The 24,310-nt window shown below is 37.7% G+C and overlaps 1 protein-coding gene across 2 annotated transcripts in view; it reads left to right on the top strand.

The window, feature by feature from the left end:
* Nucleotides 1-24,310, top strand: part of wnt10a (wingless-type MMTV integration site family, member 10a) — a 66,355-nt gene that overhangs the window by 29,000 nt on the left and 13,045 nt on the right. The window contains exons 1-3 of one of the 2 annotated variants that reach the window (XM_028435984.1): nt 254-728; nt 4,214-4,479; nt 16,180-16,553. In XM_028435984.1, coding sequence (XP_028291785.1) covers nt 664-728; nt 4,214-4,479; nt 16,180-16,553 — 705 coding nt within the window. In that variant the 5' untranslated portion in view covers nt 254-663. Of the gene's footprint in view, nt 1-253; nt 729-4,213; nt 4,480-16,179; nt 16,554-24,310 lie in introns of those variants that run through there. The other variant, XM_028435983.1, reaches the window with a different exon arrangement.

Below are 24,310 nucleotides of genomic sequence, written 5' to 3'. Positions count from 1 at the left end.
CAGATAAATAAATGAATACATTTGGTTATTACAGATTCATAGAACAATGGACCATCATTTTCCTGACTTTATGGATGGGCAGCACCTCCTGCCACCGTGCACGGTGCGCACCGTATCTAGAACACGGATCTCTATCCAGGCTCTAATGAGACACTTGACCTCCCTTGGTGACGCAGAGAAAAAGTGGGCTGGCGAACAGCTAAGTGCAGCAGGAGTTTGGAGAGACTGTCGGTGCGCACAGGAACATCTCCAGGTTTAGAATAGAGCGCCTTTGGGTCCGGACGCGCGTCTTTTTTCCTCTGGATGTAGTGACAACACCGATGCGCGTACACACACGGAGACCAGGGCCAAGTGCGCGGATCAGATGTTGTTTCAAAGGACAGTCACACACATACAGACCTGTTGTTGCAGCTTTTTTTTCTTCATTCAGTGAGTTTTGGAAGCTGATGAAACTTTTTGTAACCCCTGAATGAGTGCCGCGCCGCTGGCTGCACATCTGGATTGGAGTCGGAGCTGTCAACTCAAGTCCAGCGGTGACTTAATCACCACTTCTACATTTGTTTACAAAAGTTTGTCAGTCCAAACTTATCTTTACTTTTTTTTTTTTTTTTTTTTTTTTAAATACAACTTTTTAAGAACTTTGATTTACTCTAAATTGTAAAAATGGATCACACAGTCTTCAGAATCTCATGCGTCTTGATGGTCATCTTTCTGTTATTGGACAAAAGGTAAGTTTCGTACTATTATATGGCATCTAAGTTATTTATTTGAACTTTTCCTCTCTCACTTTTCCAATACTATCCAGGAGTTCTCAACTGGTGGGACCCACATTTTACCACGGTCATTAAATTGCAACTCACTTTTTTTTTTTTTTTTTTTTTTAGAATTCAACCACACATATATAATCTTTTTTTAAAAACATAAATCTTTACATTTTTCTGTGCATGCCCATGTCAAAAGAAAAGTTTATTCCAAAAATAAAACACGATTCCAACATAAGAGACATTAAGTATTTATTTATTTTTTTACCACTCAGTACAGGTCTGCGACCTACTTTTGGGTCCCAACCCAGCAGTTGAAAATCACTGGTGTAAATGTTTTGATTTCCTAAAATGTGTATCCACACAATTGTTGCCACATCCTGACAAATAAAAGTTATTAGCTTCAACTTGGCAAGAATTTACAATTTCATATATTTCCAATTAGAGTAAAACATCTCAGATATTATGATAAATTTCAACACTTAAGCCTATACTTAACTCTTGTGTTTTGACAGTATTATTATCACTATTATTCTTTGATAATCGTCATATCCAGCTTCAGTGTTTGCCAAACACTACAAAGCTGCAGAGTAGGAAGTCAGTCATCTGCTCCCAAACCACACAAAAACAACAGGTGGCAACAGAAGCAGAACGCAGCTATGGAGAGCATTATCACAACATTACCACCACAGAGCAAGAAAAACACAACTAAATCAAAGAAAAACACTTGATGCCATTACAAGCTGATCTAATGGGCTTGGATTTCAGTATTAGGGGTGTGCATTGCCATGAATTTGACGATTCGACACGATACAATTCGCCATTTGTATGTCATGATAGAGCTGGGCCTAAACTCATATCTCAAATTTTTTCTCAAAATGACGATATACGATAATCGTCGCAATTATTTTAATTCACATAAAGTCTGACCAGAAAGACAATTCAGGGTTAAATTTGCTTTTGCAAAATGCCACACAGGCACATTTATTAACTAAACAGCTGCACAAAATGTACCACTTTTGGATTTTTCTCCTTTTAGGGACAGCACGTGTGAGTGAGTTCTGTAGGACGTGCTCAGAAATCCATTTAACTGAGCTTTTCACGGCGTTCTGAGAAGTAGTGGAAGCAACGACTTGTAAAACAAGTATTTTAAAACAAAAAAAGCTATAAAATATATGTATATATATTAATATAGGTGATATTGTAATTTTCTACATCGCCAAAATAGAAAACTCGATATTTCTTTGAATCTCGATATATTGCCCAGCCCTATGTCCCGATGCGATACTGTATGTCACAATTCTAAACAATAGGATATACGTCCCGATTTATTGCAATATCAATAATTATGCATTGAGGAGTCTGATGTAGTTTAACAAGGTCTGATGGTGCATTTACTCACACCTAGTGACTGGGCGTTTACAAGCTATGCATATGTTAGCGCCGCAATTCTCAACTGGTGGGTCGGGAACCAAAAGTGGGTCGCGGACAGCTGGTCAAAAATAAATAATGTCTTTTATGTTGGTCTTTTATTTTGAAAGAAACTTTTTTTTTTTGACAGGCATGCTGTGAAATGCATGTAGCACAAGAAAATATATAGATTTATGTTTTAAAAAAAAGATTATATATTTGTGTTTTCAACAGATATTTTTGAAAAACTAAACTTGGTTGATTGGATTCTCAATAAAAAAATTAAAAAAAAGTTGGTCGCAAATTAATGACCAACGCAATATGTGTTTGGCCCATTGAAAAATTATCATCATAATCTTTTTATGCTTAATCAGTTGTGGAAAGTCATAAAATATGACACAAAAAAACTAAAAAAGTCAACTATTTTGAATGATAAACATTGAATGGGGTCAAACTGACCCCAGAGTAGCACCAATGTGTGCAATTAAATGGCTTTTTCTTTAAAACATGATTTAAAAAATAAATTTGGACATTTTTTTGGATCGATACATAATCGCCCGGTGAAATATCGCAATATATCGCTGACTCAGTTTTTTCTTACACCCTTAATGACAGCGCAGTGCATGCATTGGTTAAAGTTGCTAGTGAGAAGACTTTTTTTTTGTGTTCTTTGAACAGGTTGTGCAGCAGGAACACAAACGTTATTATTATTACACATGTTGTGGTTACTGTAAAAGGAACCATAGGGAAATGGTTGCCCCGCGTACACCTGGATATTTGTATGTGCATGTCAGGGTGTGCTCCAACATGTGTGAATGTGGAAGTATGCATGCTCCTTTCTGCTGCACGTTTGTACACACAGAGACTTTCAAACCATCATCATCATCATCATCACAGCCCTGTGTTTTCCTCGTTACTGCTGTTGCATCGTTTTCTCTGTGAAGTTTGCAGAAAGCTTAGGCTAGCTGTCAACTGAATTACTGTTGTTCACGTGATTGATTCTGAAGCAGAGGCATCAGCGTGGGGAGGGACACACCTACAGCTAATGAGAAATTGTGTGTAAAAAGTGTTCCCTCTAATTATTTTACAAGGCCAGGATGTAGCTTTTTTTTTTCCCTTTGTGTTAGTGTGCCAACGTGTGAGATTCATGTCAGCGCTTTTTAAATGAATGCCAAGAGACAGAATTTAAAGTTGTTTTTTAAAAGAAACTAAAAACGAAATGATGATACGTACTTATCCTGCTGGAGACAGGATCATTGTTCCTCACATGGTTCACAAAAAGAGACAAACTAAACTTACTTTTTCCTATACGGTCATTTTAACCCCAGAGGAACACCAATGTGTGTTCGGCCCATTGCTTAATCAATTGTATCCATCAAATTAGGAAATGTCATGAAATATGAAGCAAAAGAAATAAAGTCAACTATTGTTTTTGAAAGATAAACATTGAATGGGGTCAAATTGAACCCAAGGATAATAGGATGGTTAAATTGATTGTGTGCGTACATATTGTACTGTTTATCTGCTAGTCAATTGTCTTGGAATACACACTTGCATCACATTATGCAGCCTTTTCTTTAGAAACTTACAAAAAACACATAAAAGAGCAGAAAAGTGCACAACATTTATCAAGAAACGCACAAAATCACACCTGAAACAATGAAAATACACCAAATAACTCTGTTAACACGCAAAGACAATAAAAAATACACCAAATTACTCCCGAAACACACCAAATGACACCTAAAACCAGCAAAAATGATAATAAAAATACACAAAATAACTCGACTAACACACAAAGAAAATAAATATACACAAAAATTACTCCAAAAGCAGACAAAATTACTTCAGAAACACATGAAATTTCTTTAGAATCATACTAAATTACTCCATATCACACAAAACAACACCTAAAACAAATAAAAAATGATAACAAAAATACACCAAATGACTCGACTAACACACAAAGACAATACAAATAAACAATAGTTTCTTCTGCATTATTTTTGGTAATAACATGAATGTGATGCTGCTGCACACAGGGTAGGATCCAATGAAATCCTGGGGCTGAAGCTGCCCAACATCGACCCCATCCTCAACGCCAACACGGTGTGTCTGACGCTGCCGGGCCTGACTCGGCGCCAGCTGGAGGTGTGCATGAGAAACCCGGATGTGACGGCGTCGGCCATCCAGGGAATCCAGATCGCCATCCACGAGTGTCAACACCAGTTCAGGGGCCATCGCTGGAACTGTTCCAGCCTGGAGACTCGCAACAAAATACCCTATGACAGCATCGTGTTCAAAAGAGGTCAGTCGTGTTGTGTCATGGTCACAATCGCAAATTTAAAGACTAAATAAGAGTTGATCAGTAGGGGTGTGCATTGCCATGAATCTGACGATACGATTCACGATTTACATGTCACGATACGATACATCCCCATACTAAACTATATATATATATGCATGATGATATAGCGCAATATCAATAGTGACAAATTTCACCTTTACAAGTACAAAATGGTATGAAATACAATTGAAATGTTTTTTTTTTTAAACTTGTAAGTACAAGTACATTTTAACTAACTGTAATTCAAGTACCAATATCAAAAACAAGTGGTATGTTTATCAAACTCTCAATTTACATTTTTCCCAAAAAGTTTAACTTTTGCTTCCACAACAGATTCTGATTCTGTTAAAGCTGCAGTATGTAACTTTTTTATCGGCATCACGGTCAAAAATCCATAATCATCTTGGAGCATACTGTAATCCATAGTGTTCTGAGTGGACAGTGAATCTATTCTTCTTCTTCTGGTTCTGTAAAATTACATTTATAAATCTAGGAGCGTCACATTGGACTTCGGCCAATCAGAGATCTTTCTACAAACACGTGTGCTCCATGAGCTGTTTTTGGCATTACTATTGGCTGCACGACTGAAGTCAGGTGCCTTCAGGTACCCTTGATAGTAAAAGTGTAATGAAGGACATCCCAGAAAAAGTCTCCATAACAGCATTAGACACAACAGTTACACGGCACATCAAGTGTAAAAAGGCAGACTGAGGTGGAGAAGCAACAGCCACAAACACTGAGGAGGAACGGATCGCTTTGAGTCCTCATGGACCCTTCGTGACTGTGCAGGGTCCACCCCACAAACACACACACTGGCGTCAGAAAGAGAGTGATAACAGACGGGATAAATCGTGTGTAAACCAAGAGAAGCTTATTCAAGTTGAAGTAATTTTATAGTCTGGATGCGGAGTGATGGTTGTCAGTCCGCTCAGGGAGCCTAGATCACAGCCTTGACAAGCCGACAGCAGCAGTAGCTGCTCAGGACAGGAACTATAATGATACGTGCATTCATGTTAGAGTCTCTAAAACACCAGAACAATCTCCAATAACACAAGATAAAGTCCCTACACTTGTCACTAGTCACTACTGAGAAAAAAGTTGCTAAGAGCGTTCATAAAAGACACCGGTATGGGACGTTGAGTTTCGGTTTCAAAACAGAGCAGAGAGAGGATTATACAAACTGCAGCTTTAAGTTATGAAAACCATACGTATATAAAAGTAGTGAGGTATTTTAACACGGTCTGATGTGGTTCACTGGCACCTAGTGACCGGGCCTTTACGTGCTATGCATATGTTAGCGCAATTAAATGTGTTTTTTTATTTATTAAAAAACATGATTTAAAAAAGTTGATTTGGACATTTTTTGGATTGATACGATAATCGCACGGTGAAATATCACGATATATCGGCAAATCGATATTTTCTTCGACCCTTATTGATCAGTGTCCTAGAAATGCCTGTGATTCCCTCCTCACATGCACTCTAATTAAACACTTTAAATCATCTGTATTTGAAGGATTAGATATCATATCACAGATCTATCATTTATTTGCCTCTTGGTGAAATTCTCTGCTTATATCTGGCAATGGCGTCAACCACAGTGACATTTCCCAGTTATGCCTTCCTTCTCTCTGACGTTTCTGTGTAACCGTAACAAAAGCATGGGTGACTTCAAAAAGCGTGTAGTAAGTCTCCTCCAGATTAACAAACCTCATGCAGATCAGTTTCCTCTGACGCTTTGTAGCGTTTCAAGCTTAGCGAGTTATCCACAAAGGATGAAAGAGGATCTTCAGAGTTGGGAAGCCCTCAGATGGGCTCATCCCAGGTTATTGACTGGAAAAGGCATCAATTACTTAGTAGCCTGAGCACCTGGGTGCTTAGTGCACACACACAGACACACGCATGTACACATGCACGCACACACACGCACGCACGCACACACCGCGGTCCTTAGTTTCAGTCTCTAGTTTAACCGGCTGTTAAGATGCGTAGGAGGGAGTCCCGGACATCATTTTCTCTGTGGACTTTCTCATCAGCATCAACAGCAATTTCTACCAGTTTCACTGCATTATATTCATACTTAGTTGAATTGTTTCATCAAGATTGTTCCAAGCTCATCTTATTTAGTCTTAAGTGGACCGAACCAGAAAAATACTGTATTATCAGGTTCTCATCTTTAACGTTTCACAGCGTGCGAGTCTTAGAAGGGTCCAGGACCATCATCTGCTCCTGAACAGTTCTAAATTTATAACCCCCTGAAACACTGTTTCCTGCATTTTGAGGGCCACATTTTGTGAATTGAAGCTAAAGTTTCATTAATTGTATATTTTTATACTGTTTTATTCATTTGATTGTTGTTGTTTAGATTATGAAACACACTGTTTATACTGGGCGGTGATTATGGGTTAAGGCCCAACCCCAGCAAGTCACCTGTAGTGAATAGACGGAGCGGCTCATGTACAGTATGTGTTTCTAGGTTATGCAGATTAAAATGAGTTTAAACAACCCATGCACGTCCATTTTGTGTCCAGGTGTGCAGCAATTATTATGATTGTACAGTTTAAAAAGGGAAAAAAATGACAGAAAAGGCTCCTATGCAGTGTAGAGGCCGACATCACAACGTAGGGAATCGAAATCACAGCGTCGGGGGCCCCTACACTCAACAGCGCTGGCAAGAACCCTGATCAATATTATTATTATTATCATTATGCTCTTTTTTAACATTTCCAGCTGTGAACAACTTTCTTAGCATGCAGTTATAAATATTTGAAACTGGGCTGCAGCATGCGTTAATTTACCAAATAAATAATACACATGTCAAAAATGAAAGCCTGTGCTGCATAGCATCTGAGTTTGCCGATTACGGCCCTTTAGAGCATCAAATGTGGCCCGCAGGAGTGAGTAAAACCATTGATAAATGTGTAAACTATCAACAAATTCCATTGTAAATATCATAGCTCCTCCAAATACAGAAATTCAGTGAAACTTTACAATATTTGCCATGCTAATATCACATGATGGCAGTGATTTTTAAAACCTAATTTATTGAAAGTAGTCCATTTTTCCAAAATCCTTCAATTTTAATCAAATTATTCACAAAATCAAGAAGAATGTAGGTGAAGATCCTCTAGGGACTGACATCTGTCACTTAGTGCTTGGCTTTACTTTACTTTTACTGTCATTAAAAGTTGGAAGGGCAAAGTAGGACATAGTAATGTTGAAATGTATTCTTTTCCCACCTATCATCTATGGCCCACTTGAGATAAAACTTTGTATTTGGCCCCTGAACTAAAATGAGTTTGACACCCTGCTCTATCGTAATGATTCACATATAATCACGTGTTTAATTGTGGTAAAATTATTATTTCCTTTATAAAAAAATGCTTGGATTAAACTTGTTTTTTTTCCATTTAATATCAAACTGGGTTGAATAATGCCCCTGAGTTAAAATGAGTTTAAAACTTGTTAAGGAATAATGTTTTTAATGCAATTTAAACAATAATCCTTGAGTTTGACACCCATGTAACACAGTTTTTGAATTAAGAGATGCTCGATTGCTAATTTTCTGCATTTGACAGTGTGATATTTTATCGTCCCCACTGTGCAACAATTTAAGAAATTTGTTACCCATATTGGATGCACAGCAACCATTGCTCCTACTTTCACTTCCCATTGAGTCATTGAAGGCCTGCTTGTCATTATTAATTGATGCAGTGACTGGTTGTCTGGCATCCCTGGTTTGCCTCCGGTGCAGAAACTCCAAACTCTACTGACACAAACAAACTCACTTAGACATGAAACGGATGAATCACTAGGTTTACAGATTTTCTTCAGCGGAGCTCAAAGACTGATACGAGCCGACATGCAATTGTTGCGTGCGGCCATGGCAAATGCTGGCATGCAGACACAAAGGCGTGAATTAGGTAACCAGTTCTAAATAAGTTTCTCAACAATCTCAGTGACAAGTATGACCTTTAATAAGTGTACTTATTCAAAAAACTGTTCCTTAAGGAATCCACTTTGATCTTGTGGTTTGTTACTTAGCGAGTTACAGAATTTTTTTACAGGAAATTTATTTTGATCTCCTGTCATTTTTCGACTGTTGACAGCCAGTCTTCTTCAGAGGCATTTACTAATCGCTTTGATGTGTTTCGCTTTAATAATTCCAGAAAGTTCTTTTTGTTTTCTTTTTGAATATTATGTTAAGGTTTCATTTATTCAGACAACTGTTCCTTAGGAAATCCACTTTGATCTCCTGACATGTTTTGACTGACAACTGCTAATCTTCGTCAGAGGCGCCTGCTGATCGCTTTGATATTTCCTTCGAAGTTTCCTTGACTTCCACATCGTAATTCAAATTACTAATGGAATTATTATGCAAATTAAATTATTAAAGTCGAGGAAACATCAAAGCGGTTAGCAGACATCTCTGACGAAGACTGGCAGTTGTCAGTTGTCAGTTGTCGGGGCCCTGTTTTTTAAAATATTAAATCCAGGTGATGATCCAGATTTGGTAATTTATTTATTTATTTATTTTTTTTCCTTGACTTCTGAAACATCAAAGCAATCAGCAGATCAAAGACAAAAACAATTGTGCTGGATTTACTACACGGAGGTCAAGGAAACTTCAAAGGAAACATCAAAGTTATCAGCAGACGCCTCTGAAGAAGACTGGTAGTTATCAGTCAAAACATGTCAGGAGATCAAAGTAAATTTCCTGAGAAAAAAGTTGTCTGAATAAATTAACTTAAGATATTCAAAAATAACTTCCTGGAATTATTACGTGGAGATCAAAGTGGATTTCCTAAGAAATAGTTGTCTGAATAAATGAAAACTTAAGATATTATTCAAAAAGAATCATGCTGGAAAGTATGACCTTTAGCCAACTTTTTTTTAGAAACTCAATAAAATGAATCCAGTAGAAATGTTTGTCCTTGGACCTTTTTTCTATTCTTCTAGTTTCAATTTTCTCTATTTTTTTTAACATTCATATTTAATTTGTGGCCGTTGAGAGATGCGTATAACATTTCTGTGCCATTCCTGCAAAGCTTGCATTAAAAACTAGGCTAAAGAGGATACCAGGAAAGACCTGGATAGACGGAAATAAGAGATTCCTCCGCTGTCTTTACTGTCCCTCTCTCTGTCACCGTGTCTGTGTCCTCCCTCGTTACGGTTCGCTCTTAATGCTTTTTACTTCCCTTGCCAGTGCAAGTGCTTGTGAATTTGCTCTCAGCACTTTCCCAACTCTCGGCGGCAAAAGCATAAACCTGTTTAGTTGGTTTCTGTAACACAAAGTGACAGTTTCCTTTGAATCTTTAATACATTTTGCCACTTCCTCTGCCATCAGTTCAGCCGGGCGTGCCGCAGCCAGTGAATTATTTGTTAGATTGATTTGTTCCCAGCCTTCCGGGGTCCCGTGTCGCAGCACAGGGAAGGAGCTAAAACAGTCTTTTTAAAGTACGAGGAGGATGTGCCTGAGTGAGTGCCGTCGGCCTCGCTTCTTCTTCCACGCTGCATGTGTGGATGAGGTGAAGCAGGTTTGGAAGTTAGTGAGTTAAAATTATTATCTAATCCCAGCAAGAGTCTTTTTGTCTTCTTTTTGAATAATATGTTAAGGTTTCATTTATTCAGACAACTCTTCCTAGGACAGTGGCTCTCAATCTTTTTTTGGCTTAAGAACCTCGAAATTCAAGTCCCCCCTTTTGTCCAACTACAACATTTTGCTCAGAATACTGTGAAAAAGCAACTATAGAGCCTAATGATGGAATGAATGAGTGATAACACACATTTTAAAGAATTTCATTTAGTGAATAACTGAAAAGTGAGTATTTAGTGCCTCCTGAATATTTTTATCATTTCCAGTCATCTCTCGCCTGGTGTGGAACCAAGACTGACTTGTATTTTCAGTTTATGATCTAATCAAGATCATTTTATTATCATTTTTATCTCAAAATAAACACAAACGCCATATCTTTAATGCTTCCATTTGTAAATTTGCCACTCTCTTTGTCTCTCCCTGTAGCCCCTGTAGTGCCATCATGTACCCCTAGGGCCTAGGGGTACAAATACCCCCATTTGAGAAACACTGCCTTAGGAAATAAACTTTCATCTCCCGACATGTTTCAACTGCAAGTCTTCATCAGAGGCGTCTGCTGATCGCTTTGAAGTTTCCTGTGAAGTTTGCATTTGTGTAATAATTCCATTTGCGTAGTAATTTCATTAGTATTTGGAATTACTACGCAGAAGTCAGAGAAACTTGACAGTTGAAACACATCAGGAGATCACAGTAAATTTCCTGAGAAAAAGGTTTCTGAATGAATGAAACCTTAACATATTATTAAAATGGAACTTACTGGTCAAAACATGTCAGGAGATCAAAGTGGACCTCCAAAAAAACTGAATAAATTAAACTTTGCCATATACAGTAAATCTTTATCTGCTTATCGGTTATGCAAAGTAACAGTGTCAGGTAGTTTATTTCATAATATGTAATGCTACTATGGGAATCTCTGTCTCTCCAAAAAAACACCGTTGACAGTTTCCATCGATCAAATCAGGACAGCATTCATCTAAAACCAATACTCCCAGTGACACGTCTTCATTAAGGCACCTGTCAGTGATGAGGAAACCTGCTGCACTGTTGTTAGCTCATTAGCTTTGGCTTCATATGTAACGCACAACACGTCTGTTGTATGAAACCGTGAATAAATTCAAGAAATACTCAGATATGAATTTGAAAAAGTTAATCATTTGGGGGAAAAAACACAAAAAAAATTTCATTTTGTTGTCCCTGTGTGCTAGTGACCTGCTTAAAGTCACAATGTTTAGCATTGCTATTGAATAAAAATACACACCCTAAACCACATGTGTCAAACTCAAGTTCCAGGGGCCAAATCCAGCCCTTTACAGCATCCAACGTGGCCCACAGGAGAAAGTAAAAATGAGAGAAAACATGATTTACTGTTTGTAAATTACCAAATAATTAACTTGTGGATAACTTAGTCCCTCAAAATACACAAATTGAATGAAACACCTCAATATTTGCTGTGCTCAGTTTTGTTGTACTTTTATTACATAACAAGAGTTATTTTTTAATCAAAAATTGTGGAAAGAACTATAAATTTTTTGTTTTGTTTTTTAATCCTGCAATTAGTCAAAAAATTACACAATTGGCATAGATGGAATGTGAAGTTTTTGCATGTAAACTCAGCATACAATGTTTTAAAAATAAAAAAAACAACAATTTACTTAGAAAAATGAGAACTGCCCTTATTAGTACTAACATTCCCAACTCTGAGTGTAATGCCGTAACTAAATAGAAACTGTTCGCACACAACTTAGCATTTATCTCACCTCCTGTATCTAACTGAAGTGTATTGATCCAGCCTCGCCACTAGCTCCACCCACTCCTCAGCACCAATTAGGACTCTCCTCTGCAGCCAAGATGCCATCGAACCATATTATTCCCACATTCCTTTACTTTATAATGTGTTTTACTGTTCTCCTGCAACATATCACTCCAGCAAACAAGTTCATGGAGAATTGGTGAAGTTTTACATTTCTACATTCTAAATTCATCAGATTTAATACATGGCGCATGGATAATGGGTAATAAAAGACGCTAAACGGAAGCAAAAAATGAAATGAATAAAACTATTAAAATGTATTTAATAGTTACCATGCATATTTGCACACAGCTCTAGTGTGGATTTGATGTTTTGCGGTAGAGTTCTTCCCCCATGTGCAGCAAACAACAGCAAATAGTTTCAGTATGACAGCAAACATGACATCACACGTCACCAAAAACTAAACATCAAGACGTAAACTTTGAGTTTAAAGCAAAGAACAGACATGCGTCGGCACAGAAAAGGGGGGAGTTCCAGTTAAGAGTGTTTTATTTGACTCCAACAAGCAGCCCAAATCATTTCCCCTTGCAGCACATGGCTGTAAACTCCTAAGTGGTTCCTTTTCATGTTCTCTTTACAACTTTCCATCATAATTCACTGTTTTCTGAAGCAGTGAGTGACTGCGTTGGCCTTGGTTTAGTAGAACCTAAGGTTTATATTCACATAAAGTCAGCTGAGATCTATGACAACAAATGAACAAGAGGAAACGATGTGGAACACCTGATTCTACCACGAATGGACAGTGAGCCATTTCTGTGCATTAGGGATGTGTGTGTGAATGAGTGTGAAAATCCAGCCCTTCAGTGCAAACATTGAGATAAAAATGACAAAGAAAGCATCCATCATGAAACTTTTATTAAAGCTGATGCCCACAATATTTTTTGTATCTCTCTATAAAAGCCAGTGTGTGTGTGTGTGTGTGTATTCCTCAAATATCTCTGCGGATCAGGATCAGACTGACCTGAGAGTTTCAACATGGCTGCTGCTTGGTTCAAGGGTGTGCGACGTTGGATTTGTTTTGACTGCAGTGATACCGTTAAAAAATTATTTCATAAATGCATTACAAACTCCGTTAGAGTCCGACCTCAACAGTGATGATGTCATCAGTCCTACCTCTACAGTGATGATGTCATCAGTCCTACCTCTACAGTGATGACGTCCCACCTTCAAACACAACCTCGTTTAAGCATCCATGAAAAAGCTACGTAACCTCCCACTTTTCTATAGCAATACATACTTCTTACTCCAAAAAGAATGAAAAAAAAAAGCTTGAAATTGCAATTTAAAAAGTTCCATCATCACCGTAAACTCTTGAGTTAAATATAGAGATTAAATCTAAATCTGAATGTTAAATGTTAATTGTTAAATCTAAATGTTAAACTGGTCGCCAAGTGTAAAGCTAAACATTTAGAAATTAAACAAAGTGGGCAGGTTTATTAGATGTTTATATTTAGATGTAACATTTAGATTTATCATTTAAATTTAACATTTAGATTTATGATTTATATTTATCATTTTAATTTAAAAATTTAGATATAACATTTAGATTTATATTCAACATTCATATTTAGATTTATTTTTCATGTGCACACATTTTAACTGTGATATAGAACATGTAGTTTTACAGGGATTTCTGTCTCAAATGAAAGAAAAATGAGCTAAATGTTCAAAATATGTCAGCTATACCTACATAGCTATACAGCTTTACATTCAACACACTATACGGTAGTCGTGGAACAATCTGATTTCTACATGAATGTTCATTAACTGTGTATATTTGAGAATAAACGGATCCATATGTGGGTTAAAATGAGTTTCTTTGAGGAACCTGCCAGCCTTCTGGTGCACGGACTCACTGTGCAAATGTTTCTGCTGCTCACGAGTCGCGAATAAAAGACTTAATTGAAAACTGACCCAGATGTTCGCTCTCGTTTTACGAGTCTTGGCATGTGAGTAAATACAGTCAAGGTGCGAATAAACCGTTGTGCTTCTTATGCTAAGTAATGAATTGCAAAACCACAACTGAGTCTCGACGTCAGTAAACATCAGCATGCTGCACGCTGCTGCTATACACTAGAAGTCGACTCTCAAACATTATCAAGACCAAGTGTTTTCTGCCCACTGAGTGGAAAAGTGAGGAAAAAGACTAGGGAGCACCTATTTCATGCCACTTGATCCATTTACCTGCTAATCCTCTGATTTTCCCTACAGATGCATCACATGATTAGCATGCAGGGCACTGAGAATTGAACCTAAACTCACAGGATGGCACTGTTTATCACTCCTTAACCTGTGCTTTTATGGTTACACCATATTTCCAATTTAGTGAGAGAGAAAGTCCCGAAATATCACAAAGATTGAACACCTTTTTCCTTTAAGTAACAGATTAGCCACCAACAAGTAGTCACCTTTATTACTTGTAAAATTCCAGTCAAACACTTGTCAAAAACTACTTAATTACAAGTAAAAGTAGCTCATAAGTCGCAAGGCCCCGAAGCCAAAACTGGCCGTTTAGATCATCAAATTCGGTCCACAGAATAAAAATCTGAATAACAGAAAACGTGAACTATGTAATCCAGTTGTAGATATTTCAGACCAGGTTTGTGTTTAATAAAATCACATCAAAAACCAACCAAATCATCATTATTCCCAAAACGAACAAACAGCTGTTCAATAGGCTCAACATCACACAAATAGAGGAAAGAAGTCTGAGTTTAATAATTCAGTTTTATTCAACAAAAAACCCAAAATATAACCAACACCTGTATTCATAACAAAAAACAAAAAAATGTTTAGCGTGTCTTTTCTTTAGCTAACCAGACATTATATTGCCACCATTAAAATGCTGCTTTTGATTTGAAAAACCTTGAGATTTTGGCCTAAGATATGGTTATGGATGCTCAGGAGGAGAATAAATGAATATGTAGTGTGTTCCCATTAAAAAGTATGAAAAGATTGAGTACGCAAGAAATACCCGGATGTATACTATATGGGGACATTTTTAGCATGCATGGTGGGTACACACTAGTCATACTCAACGGTTCCATGATGCATTACATGCAGAACGTAAAATTAGGATAAAGGTCAAACACAACCTTTTCAAAATAAAAGCATCTATTCTTGTCTTCTATTAGGTTTTTGTTTTGTTTTTTTCACACTGTTGTCTACTTGGTCACTTTCTCACTTCAAATGTTGGGAAACTTCAGTGGGAACGCTCATTGTTCTAATCATACTAATAGTATATACTGTAGTAGACAGTATGTACTCATTGTAGTGTATAGTACGGAGTGTGACATTCATTTCAAACACAGCCTCTGTCTTTCTCAGGGTCATTCTCATGCCAAAGTAATTGTCCAATCAACACCCCTATTAGAGATGACCCGCCTCTCTCTGATTGGCTCCTACATTGATGAGCCTGACGTGTTAAAGCTACAGTAGAACAGGGATAACATGAATATTGTAGTGGAGCATCTCCCAAATTAACATTTGGCCACTAGGGGCGCTAGACATGTAACTTTCACGTCTAGCGCCCTGAGTGGCCACAAGCGCTGCAGCACTGTCACAGAAACCAACAAACAGTCAGTGGGGCCAGCCTCCCTTGTCTTTTGATTGTGTATGCAGACAGTAGTTGACCTGGAACTTCTGGATAAGGATTGGCTCTAAGGGCTGGGTCGGTCAGGTGGGGCTGAAAGAGCAGTGCCGCCGCCGCCGGAGGCCTGGCACTGCCGCAGAGGCCTGGCGGGTCTCTGCGGCATCTTTTTAGCCTCCTGAGAAGCAGTTTTAAACTTTTTGCTTGGCTCATCCATGACCACTAGTCAAACAGGCAGGAAAATAGTAGCAAAAGCCTGAGCCCAATGAGTATACCAGAGCCTGTGGTCACGTGACTGCCATAAAGTGATATGTTCTCCAGGCATTCACCAGATAATATGACATGGCCAAAGACGGTCCATCTCTCCAAACTTACTTGGGTGGTATTTCAAGAGGGCATCCCCAATCTGAGCATTGATACTGTCAAACCCTGTATATTGGCCTGAGGAATCATTTAAAATAACTCATATGGGTCAAAAAGTCAGCGGCTTGCCTTTAAGTAAATTACAATTGTTGCTGTAAACCAAGTGCAATACCAGCCCAATTGGTTGAGATACAATGTTCACTGCAGATTATTAGTCTTTTAAGATCATTAAAGGCCAGCAACAAATAATGTAATGTTTTAGGATTTGGTTCCACTAACGCTGCTTCTCTCTTTTCCTCACAGGGTTCAGAGAAAGTGCCTTTGCGTACGCCATCGCAGCGGCAGGCGTAGTGCACGCCGTAGCTAACGCCTGCTCCATGGGTAAACTCAAAGCCTGCAGCTGTGACGAGAAGCGTCGCGGGGACGAGGAGGCGTTTCGAGACAAACTGAACCGTTTGCAGGTGGAGGCCATCCAAAGAGGAAAGGGCATGGTCCACGGAGTCATGGAACAGTTCCCCGCCGACCTGCCGGGCCCCAGAGACTCCTGGGAGTGGGGGGGCTGCAGTCCCGATGTGGAGTTCGGGGAGAAGTTCTCGCGCGACTTTTTAGACGCGCGTGAGACCTACAAAGACATCCACGCTCGTATGAGGCTGCACAACAACAAGGTTGGACGACAGGTGAGTGCCAAGTTTGACTTTAATTAGATCATATTACATTAGTGTCTCCTCAGGGATGCGTTAAATAAGGAGAGAAAATTGTACATTTGTGACAGTTAAGGGGTTTATTTGAGGTGGTTTGGGTGTTGAGCAAGTCTGTTAAATAATACACATCAGTTGAAGGTGCTCTGAGCAGGGTCACCAATCACTAATCACATGATACACAAACAGGGTTTTAAATTTGTCATGAGAATATATATATATATATATATATATATATATATATATATATATATATAAATATTTTGTATGTTTATCTGTTACTTTGTGTATGTTTGTTGTCATTTTGTATATTTTGTGTGTTTTTTTTAACTTATATATAATTTTGTTTTGCATTTTCTGTGTTTTTGGGGTTGTTTCTGTTTTTTCTTGGAGTTTTTCTTGTTGTTTTGTGTGTTTTTTGGTAATATTTTTCTACATTTTGTGTGTTTTATGTTGTCATATTGTATGTAATAATATTATTTTAAACAGAAACGACTAAAAAAACACAGAAAGTGATTCCAAAAACACAAAGTGAAAGAAGTTGGAGTGTTGGAGGATTTGTGGATAGACATAGCAAACATACTGAAAGTCGTTTTTTGGCTATAAATTTAAATTGTACGTGTCCCTTCCTAATATTCTGTTGGCCATGACTTGGATTTCTCCTTTAAGCTGTATTGTTTACCCTCCACTCATCTTCCTTGGAATACACACTAGCATCACATGCGCAGCCTTTTATCTCAAAACACACAAAATTATGAAAAAATGACACATAGTGGCTAAAAACACACAAATTACTCCAGATACACACACATTTCTCCAGAAACACACAAAATGACACCTAAAAACAAAAATGATGATAATAATACACCAGATGCCTTGATTGACACACAAAAACAATACAAATACACAAAATTTCTCCAGAAACACACAAAATGACATCTAAAAAAAACCAAAAATGATAATAAAAATACACAAAATGACTTGATTCACACACGGACAATATAAATACACAAACTTACTCTAGAAATACACAAAATTACTCCAGAAACATACAAAATTACACTAGAAATACACAAAATTACTCCAGAAACACACAAAATGACACCTAAAACAAACAAAAATGGTAATTAAAAATACACCAAATAACTTGATTAATACACATGTACAATAAAAATTCACAAAAATCAAACAAAAATATGAAATAATGAAATAGTACATTCTCGCACATTTAATCACTAAATTGGGCTTTTATTCGACAGTTTTTCTGTGACAAAAACCCCACATTCTCCTGCAAATACACATCGCTCACAGAAAGTGTGAATAATGAGAATAATGTTTTATAACTTTTCACAGTAGTTTTGCTTTGTCTCACCTTTCTGAGAGAGCCGTTTTAACCTCTAAGGTCATTGTTCAGTATTTCCCGCTAATTATTTGTGTCTGAATCTTTTCATCTTGTTTCCTTGATTATCCAGACTAAACACTGATGTAGAGTGCGTCACTCACAGCCAACGGCAGCAGCTGCTCTCTGCAGCATCTGCTCTGGTAGAGGGAGTTGACACTGAAACACTAGTGGAGGCTGAGAAACACAGGACTGTGATGGATCGTTGAGCCACTGAACAAATCATTAGTCTTTGGCGTCCTTTATATAGGGTTGAATAAGAGGTCATGCATTAATTTACATATTTGTGAAAACATCCTCTCGTGTTTGTCAATGTACCAAGTTCTGGCTAAACAGCTAATCAGCTTCAGGGATTATTTTCAAAGTGATTTGCCAAAATGACTCACAAAGAAATGTGCAAGATTGCAACAAAATGACCCAAAACGACTGAAAACACACAATGACAACAGAAATAATCAAAATGACAGAAAAAGACACAGAAATACACTCAATGACAGAAAAATACCTACAATTTCTACAAACAAAATCATAAAAAACACTAAATGGCATCAGACAAAATAACAAAAATATACCAGATGACTCCTAAAACACACAAAACAACAATATAAATACAAACAATGATAGTAAATGTTATACAATATTATCTAATATATGAGTGGGGTCAAGTTAAAATGTTTCTTATTTATTTCATATTGTGCATTGTTGGAATGTCAGTGTTAAATAAATATTTGTTAAAATTTTTAATTGATTTATTCTTTGAAATATTAATATTAATATGAATTAATATTGCATGTTTTAATTTTAGTGAGGTGAGTACACATTCAGAGCCATAAATGCAACGAGTCTAATAATATAATAAATAATTTTGGTTTTCTCATTTTTGGTGCATCTCTATTGGAGAATATTCCTCAAACATCTACTGCAGATAAGCTCTCAGCAGTGGCATGAAAACTGGGACGGGGTTGCCAGATGCCTTCAAGAAACTAAGAATTTTTTTGAACAATTTGAGCCCATTTTTGCCTATTTTTACCCTTTTTCTGCAACTACACCAAACTTGCCTTATTTTTTATCACTTTTTCTTGCCATATTTTTGATCATTTTAATGCATTTTTGCTACATTACTCCCATTTCTGCCACTTCTCCATCAAATTTCAATGCCTTTTTTGCACATTTTTTCACTTTCAAGACATTTTCAGCACTTATAAACCCTTTCCACTACTTTTTCAACCTAATGTCACACATGTTGATCTATTATTCTCACTTTTAACCTCTTTTCACCATATTTCATGCTCACTTTTGCCAATTTAACCACATTTGCGATTTGTCATGCACATTATTTACCAGTTTAAACTAATTGCTCCTACTTTTTAAATTACATTACCCCAACTCCTCCCATTTCTGCCACTTTTAAACCAATATTGGTACTGTCAACTCTTTTTTTTACCACTTTTCTGTCTGTTTTTGGTCACAACTTTTAACCAATTTCTGTGGTTTTTAAAATCCCATTTCATCACCATTTTTGGTCACTTTTAACCCATTTGATTTCTGATTAAAACAAGGATTTACATCTTCAAGATGACTATATATTATGGCCCAAACAACAGTCAATGTTCCTGTATAACAGTGAATATTATTCAGATGAATAAATAAATGTGGTTATCACAGATTCATAGAACAATGGACCATCATTTTACTGACTTTATGGATGGACCCCAAAAATCTCTCCCATTTATTCCCCCTTATAGATGGTCCTGTCTCCACATGACTGTTCTTCAATGTTCATGTCTGTGTTCAACCACCTTCAGCTACAGTGGGGGTCCTTGGTATCTGGAACCTTTATTTTAGGAGGTCATGGGCTGAAAAGGTTGAGAACCAGTGATGCAGCGCACCTGATGGCTTGAAGTGTTACAGAAAGGAAAACACCATTTAGAACACACACACACACAGGATCAAACACTGACAGGTGGGGCCTCAGAATAATACCAGCCCACTACATCCAGCACTACACCTCCCTCCATAGCCCGAGTCCCCAGTCCTATCCCCCCCCCACTCCTCCCCCCGTTCCTTCAGAGAAGTAGTCTTTAAGCGGAGGAATGCAGTGGTTTTCTAGCGGGGTGTGCATGTCGCCTCATGCCCACCCCAGGGTTCTCACGGCGTCCCGTCTTGTTTTTAGCCCTAATTAGTGGCTGCTGGCAGTTTGGAAACAGATGTTTAAAACCCTGCAAAAGATTTTAGACTTCAAACACTGGGGCGGAAAGTAGAAAGAGATTCGCCCTTCCTTCCCTCCCCTTCGTTCCCCTTCCCAAATCCTTCAGCTTCTCCACTACAGAACCAATACTGTAGCTACTAATCGTGGTCACGGACTTCACTTTATCAATAATCCTGCAGCTTATGTCAAGTATCTGTGAGACCTACAGCTTTGTTTATTCAATTCAACAATATAAAAGCTTTCGGGGAAGATTGTGAAATAGATTTCCTAAGTGTTCCTATAATATTCCACCTTTTCAAAAGTGACACCTCCAAACAGACGCTTGTTGGCATGCGTTCTGGCACTGGTGTAGCAGAGCTGAGAGCCGTGCTGAGGTTCTGTTCAGTCCTGTCTGTTCATTAGGCAGGTGCTGACAGCGCTGACTATGCAACATGCTGCCGTGTTACTGGCAGGCGTCCTCAAGTAATTACCATTTACAATCAGGATCTGACTCGAGGGAATCAAGGAGAGACACTCGAAAGTTTAGATTTCCATCCGCTTTCAAATGCAACTTTCGGTTCAATGTTATAAAATACTGTATACATAAAGTTTGATTTAAAAAATCGACTTCTAATAATATTAGCATTAGCATAAATGAAACATTTGTGTACATTTTTATGTTTTTCTGTCATTTTCTGCTTTTTTGCTGTTGTTCTGTGTCTGGTTGGAAGCATTGTTATTTTTATTATTAGTCAGGATTTTTATAGTAATTTTTTGTGCATTTTATGGAAATATATGTATATTTTTCTTGTCCTTTTGTACATTTTTTTTTTTTTGTCATTTTGTGTAATATCGTTGTTTTGATGTAATTTTTTTGTAATTACGTGTTTTTTGTTTTCTTTTTCTTGTCATTTTGTGCATTTACTTCAGGGGCCATAACAGAATTAGACTAAGACCTGCATGTGTTTCAATTGTCAATTTGTATGTTTTTCTGTCATTTTTTAAAATATTTTGCTGTATTTTTTTGTGTTTCTGAAGTCATTTTGTGTATTTTTGTTTATTTTCTGTGTGTTTTGGAGGCATTGTTACTTGATTTCTTTCTTTTTTTTTTATTGTAGGCTATTATTATTATTTTGTATTTTTGTAGTCGTCTGTAATTATATTTTCGTTTGGTGGATTTTTCTGCAATTTTTTGCATTTTCTGGAGATATTCTGTGTATTTTTTTTCTGTCATTTCGCTCCCCTGGTGCACCACGGCTGATTATAAATGATAGCTTGTTATCAGGCTTTGTGTAGAGCTGCACGATGACACCATTATTAGATCCAGGGAGACACTCCTACACTACACATTAATAAGAGACTGCAATTCATTTACCAAATTATGTTTTTGAAATTTGGAAGAAGCTGATGGAAAAAGATCATGAGGGGAGAACATGTAAACTTCACACAGCGTTGTTCACCACTACATCTTTAGACCGACCCACACCATGGTGACTAATGTGTCCAACCGCACTTAATTAAAGAGATCCTCGACCCACAATACACACAGCTTATATTGAACCTTTCCTTTAGAGAATTGGAGGTAATTCAGAAGCTGCAGATGCAATAAAAATCACTTTAAACTCACGCTTCTGGACATCAACATGTTTGACAAACTGTGGCGTAGAGATTATTACTCAAAATGCAACATTTACATAACTCACACTGGTTTGATGAAGTTTAAATCATACGATTCCTGTTTTAACGTAATGTAGGAATGTCGCCATAAATATCGCCCAAGGCTGAATGAGACGTAACTAAGCACTAAAAGATGAAATTTAAATGTTATTTCACCGTAAACTCTCTATGGGAGCAGAGTGAAGGACGCTAGACGTGACGAGAACATCATATGTTCTGTTCTGATTGGCTGAAAATTCCAAAATGGCGATGGCGGCCCACATTGATAGGGATATTAAGTGTGTTTGAGGATAAAAGTATAGATATAAAATGACTCCAAAGACATTTATGACACAAATTAGTTATTATTCAGCTTTAAAGCGATGAAATAACATTACTCAGTAAAGAAGTTCAAGTCAAGAAATGCAGCAGATGACTGATGTTAAATGGAAGATCATGGAAAATCAAATCAATAATAATCGGAAATCTGTTTGTAATCGAATCGAGACTTGGCTGATTTTTCACCCCTAGGTTGTGTCGCTTTAAACTGTCACGTATGAGTTAAGGTAAATCTTAAAGGGATCCTCCATCGTTTCTAAAATGTGGCCTAAAACCTTTCAAATGTACTTATTAGTAGATCTATGCCTAACAAAACACATTATTACGCACCATATTCATTTTATTAACTTTTAAAAATGTTCCTTCATCTTGAAATCATGTGATTGATGATGTCACAGGGCCCCACTGCCTGTAAACATCCCATTGTTTTCTATTGGAGTGAAATGTTGAACCTGATTCTTAGATCATTTAGCAGCTTTTTCAGTCAAAATGACAATTTGTGCTGCTTTTGTTTGCCCTGACAAAAATCAGGAAAAGTTAAAGATGTCGATCTAACCCTCTTTTCTTTACCGAAAAAAATCTATGAGTGCAGGGAGCGACATTTCCTACTCTGCGGTTTGGTAGTAGACAATGAAGCAGAGAGGAAGAGCTCTCCTAAAGTGCCTTTACTCCTCCTTAAACAAACAGTGCGCTGACACGCTCTGGTTGCTGAAGTAAGTAAGTCCTTCTGGGTTGCAGTTATCTAACAGACCTGTTTTTAAGAGATAATAACTAATATGGCGCATAATAATGTGTTTTGTTAGGCATAAATCTTCTACTAAGTAAATTTCAAAGGTTTTAGGCCACAAATGCAAAAACACGGGAGGATCCCTTTAATATAATATCATTTAGTAGTTAAGGAATCTAATTATGAAATTTTCTGACACATTTTTTTAACTGAAAGCAGAGCTTGCCTTTGGCATTCTGACTCTCACTCTGCTCCAACCATTAACCCCACACGGACCCGAGAATTGTTTCACAACTATTAAAAAACCAAAATAATAATAAACCTCTGGGCCAATTGCGCTCATTTGCTGACTCAGCACCCACACACAAAGTAAATTGCGTTAAATGAAAACTACCAGCATTAGTCGAGGGCTTATTTTGTCCCATTAGGACGACTTTTCTCTGTAATCAGTGGCATGTAGAGCATTCCACGGCGCTGTCATTAGACATACAAAGCAATTGATTTTGACCGCGCGTTTATACACATGCAACAGACGCACACTCACAGACAGACTTAAACAAATACACACACAAGCAACAGCTTCTGAGAATAAGATCCCTAACAGGTGGAAGCGCTTATGTTGGTAATGGCATTTTATTACAGTCCCTAAATGAGAGTTGTGGACACTGTGTGCAATTAACGTTGAGTAAATACCCCATACACACACACACACGACACACACACACACCTCTTACTGTAAACTGCAGATATCCATTTGCTCAGTAATTGCATGTCACTGTGTGTGCGTTTGTCTGCGTACGCCTCACTGTTCGTTTGAAGCAAGGCGTTTGATTTGTTTAAAGTCGTGTCTGGGTTTAATGCTTTGCTGCTGGATTTGTTTGTGTGCTTTGATATGGCCTCGGCTTTCTGCGCGGCTTTACGACTCCTTTACTGGATTTTCTTTGAAGTGACAAACACAAGGCAGGCAGCATGCAGCCCCCCCCCCCCCCCCCCCCCCACCCCTCCCTGTTTATCCATCACAAGGGTCGACGTAGGGACACCTATAGATGCCGGATTAGGATTTTCCCCAATTGCGGTTACTGTGGATGACACTCGGAGTGTTTGCTGACTGTTCCTAGATGACAAAACAAACTGTGTGTGCGTGTGCGTGTGTGTGTGTGTGTGTGTGTGTGTGTGTGTGTGTGTGTGTGTGTGTGTGTGTGTGTGCGTGTGTGTATGTGTTTAAAGTCAGGTTTTTAAGTGGGACAAAGTACAATTTTAACATCATTTGTGCCTCAGGTTTTAATATCAGTCCAAAAATTCTTGATTTTGTGACCATTTTTTGTGTGATTTAGAGGAATTATGTGGAATTGTTTGTGAGAAATTGCAAAATTTGTGGAAAAATCGAGAATTCTTTCCACAAATTGCATTTGAAAATGAATGCGTTC

Source organism: Gouania willdenowi, chromosome 21 (assembly GCF_900634775.1).
Source record: "Gouania willdenowi chromosome 21, fGouWil2.1, whole genome shotgun sequence".
Taxonomy (NCBI): domain Eukaryota; kingdom Metazoa; phylum Chordata; class Actinopteri; order Blenniiformes; family Gobiesocidae; genus Gouania; species Gouania willdenowi.
The sequence above is the reverse complement of the archived record's forward strand: the minus strand, read 5'-3'. Positions and strand labels throughout refer to the sequence as shown.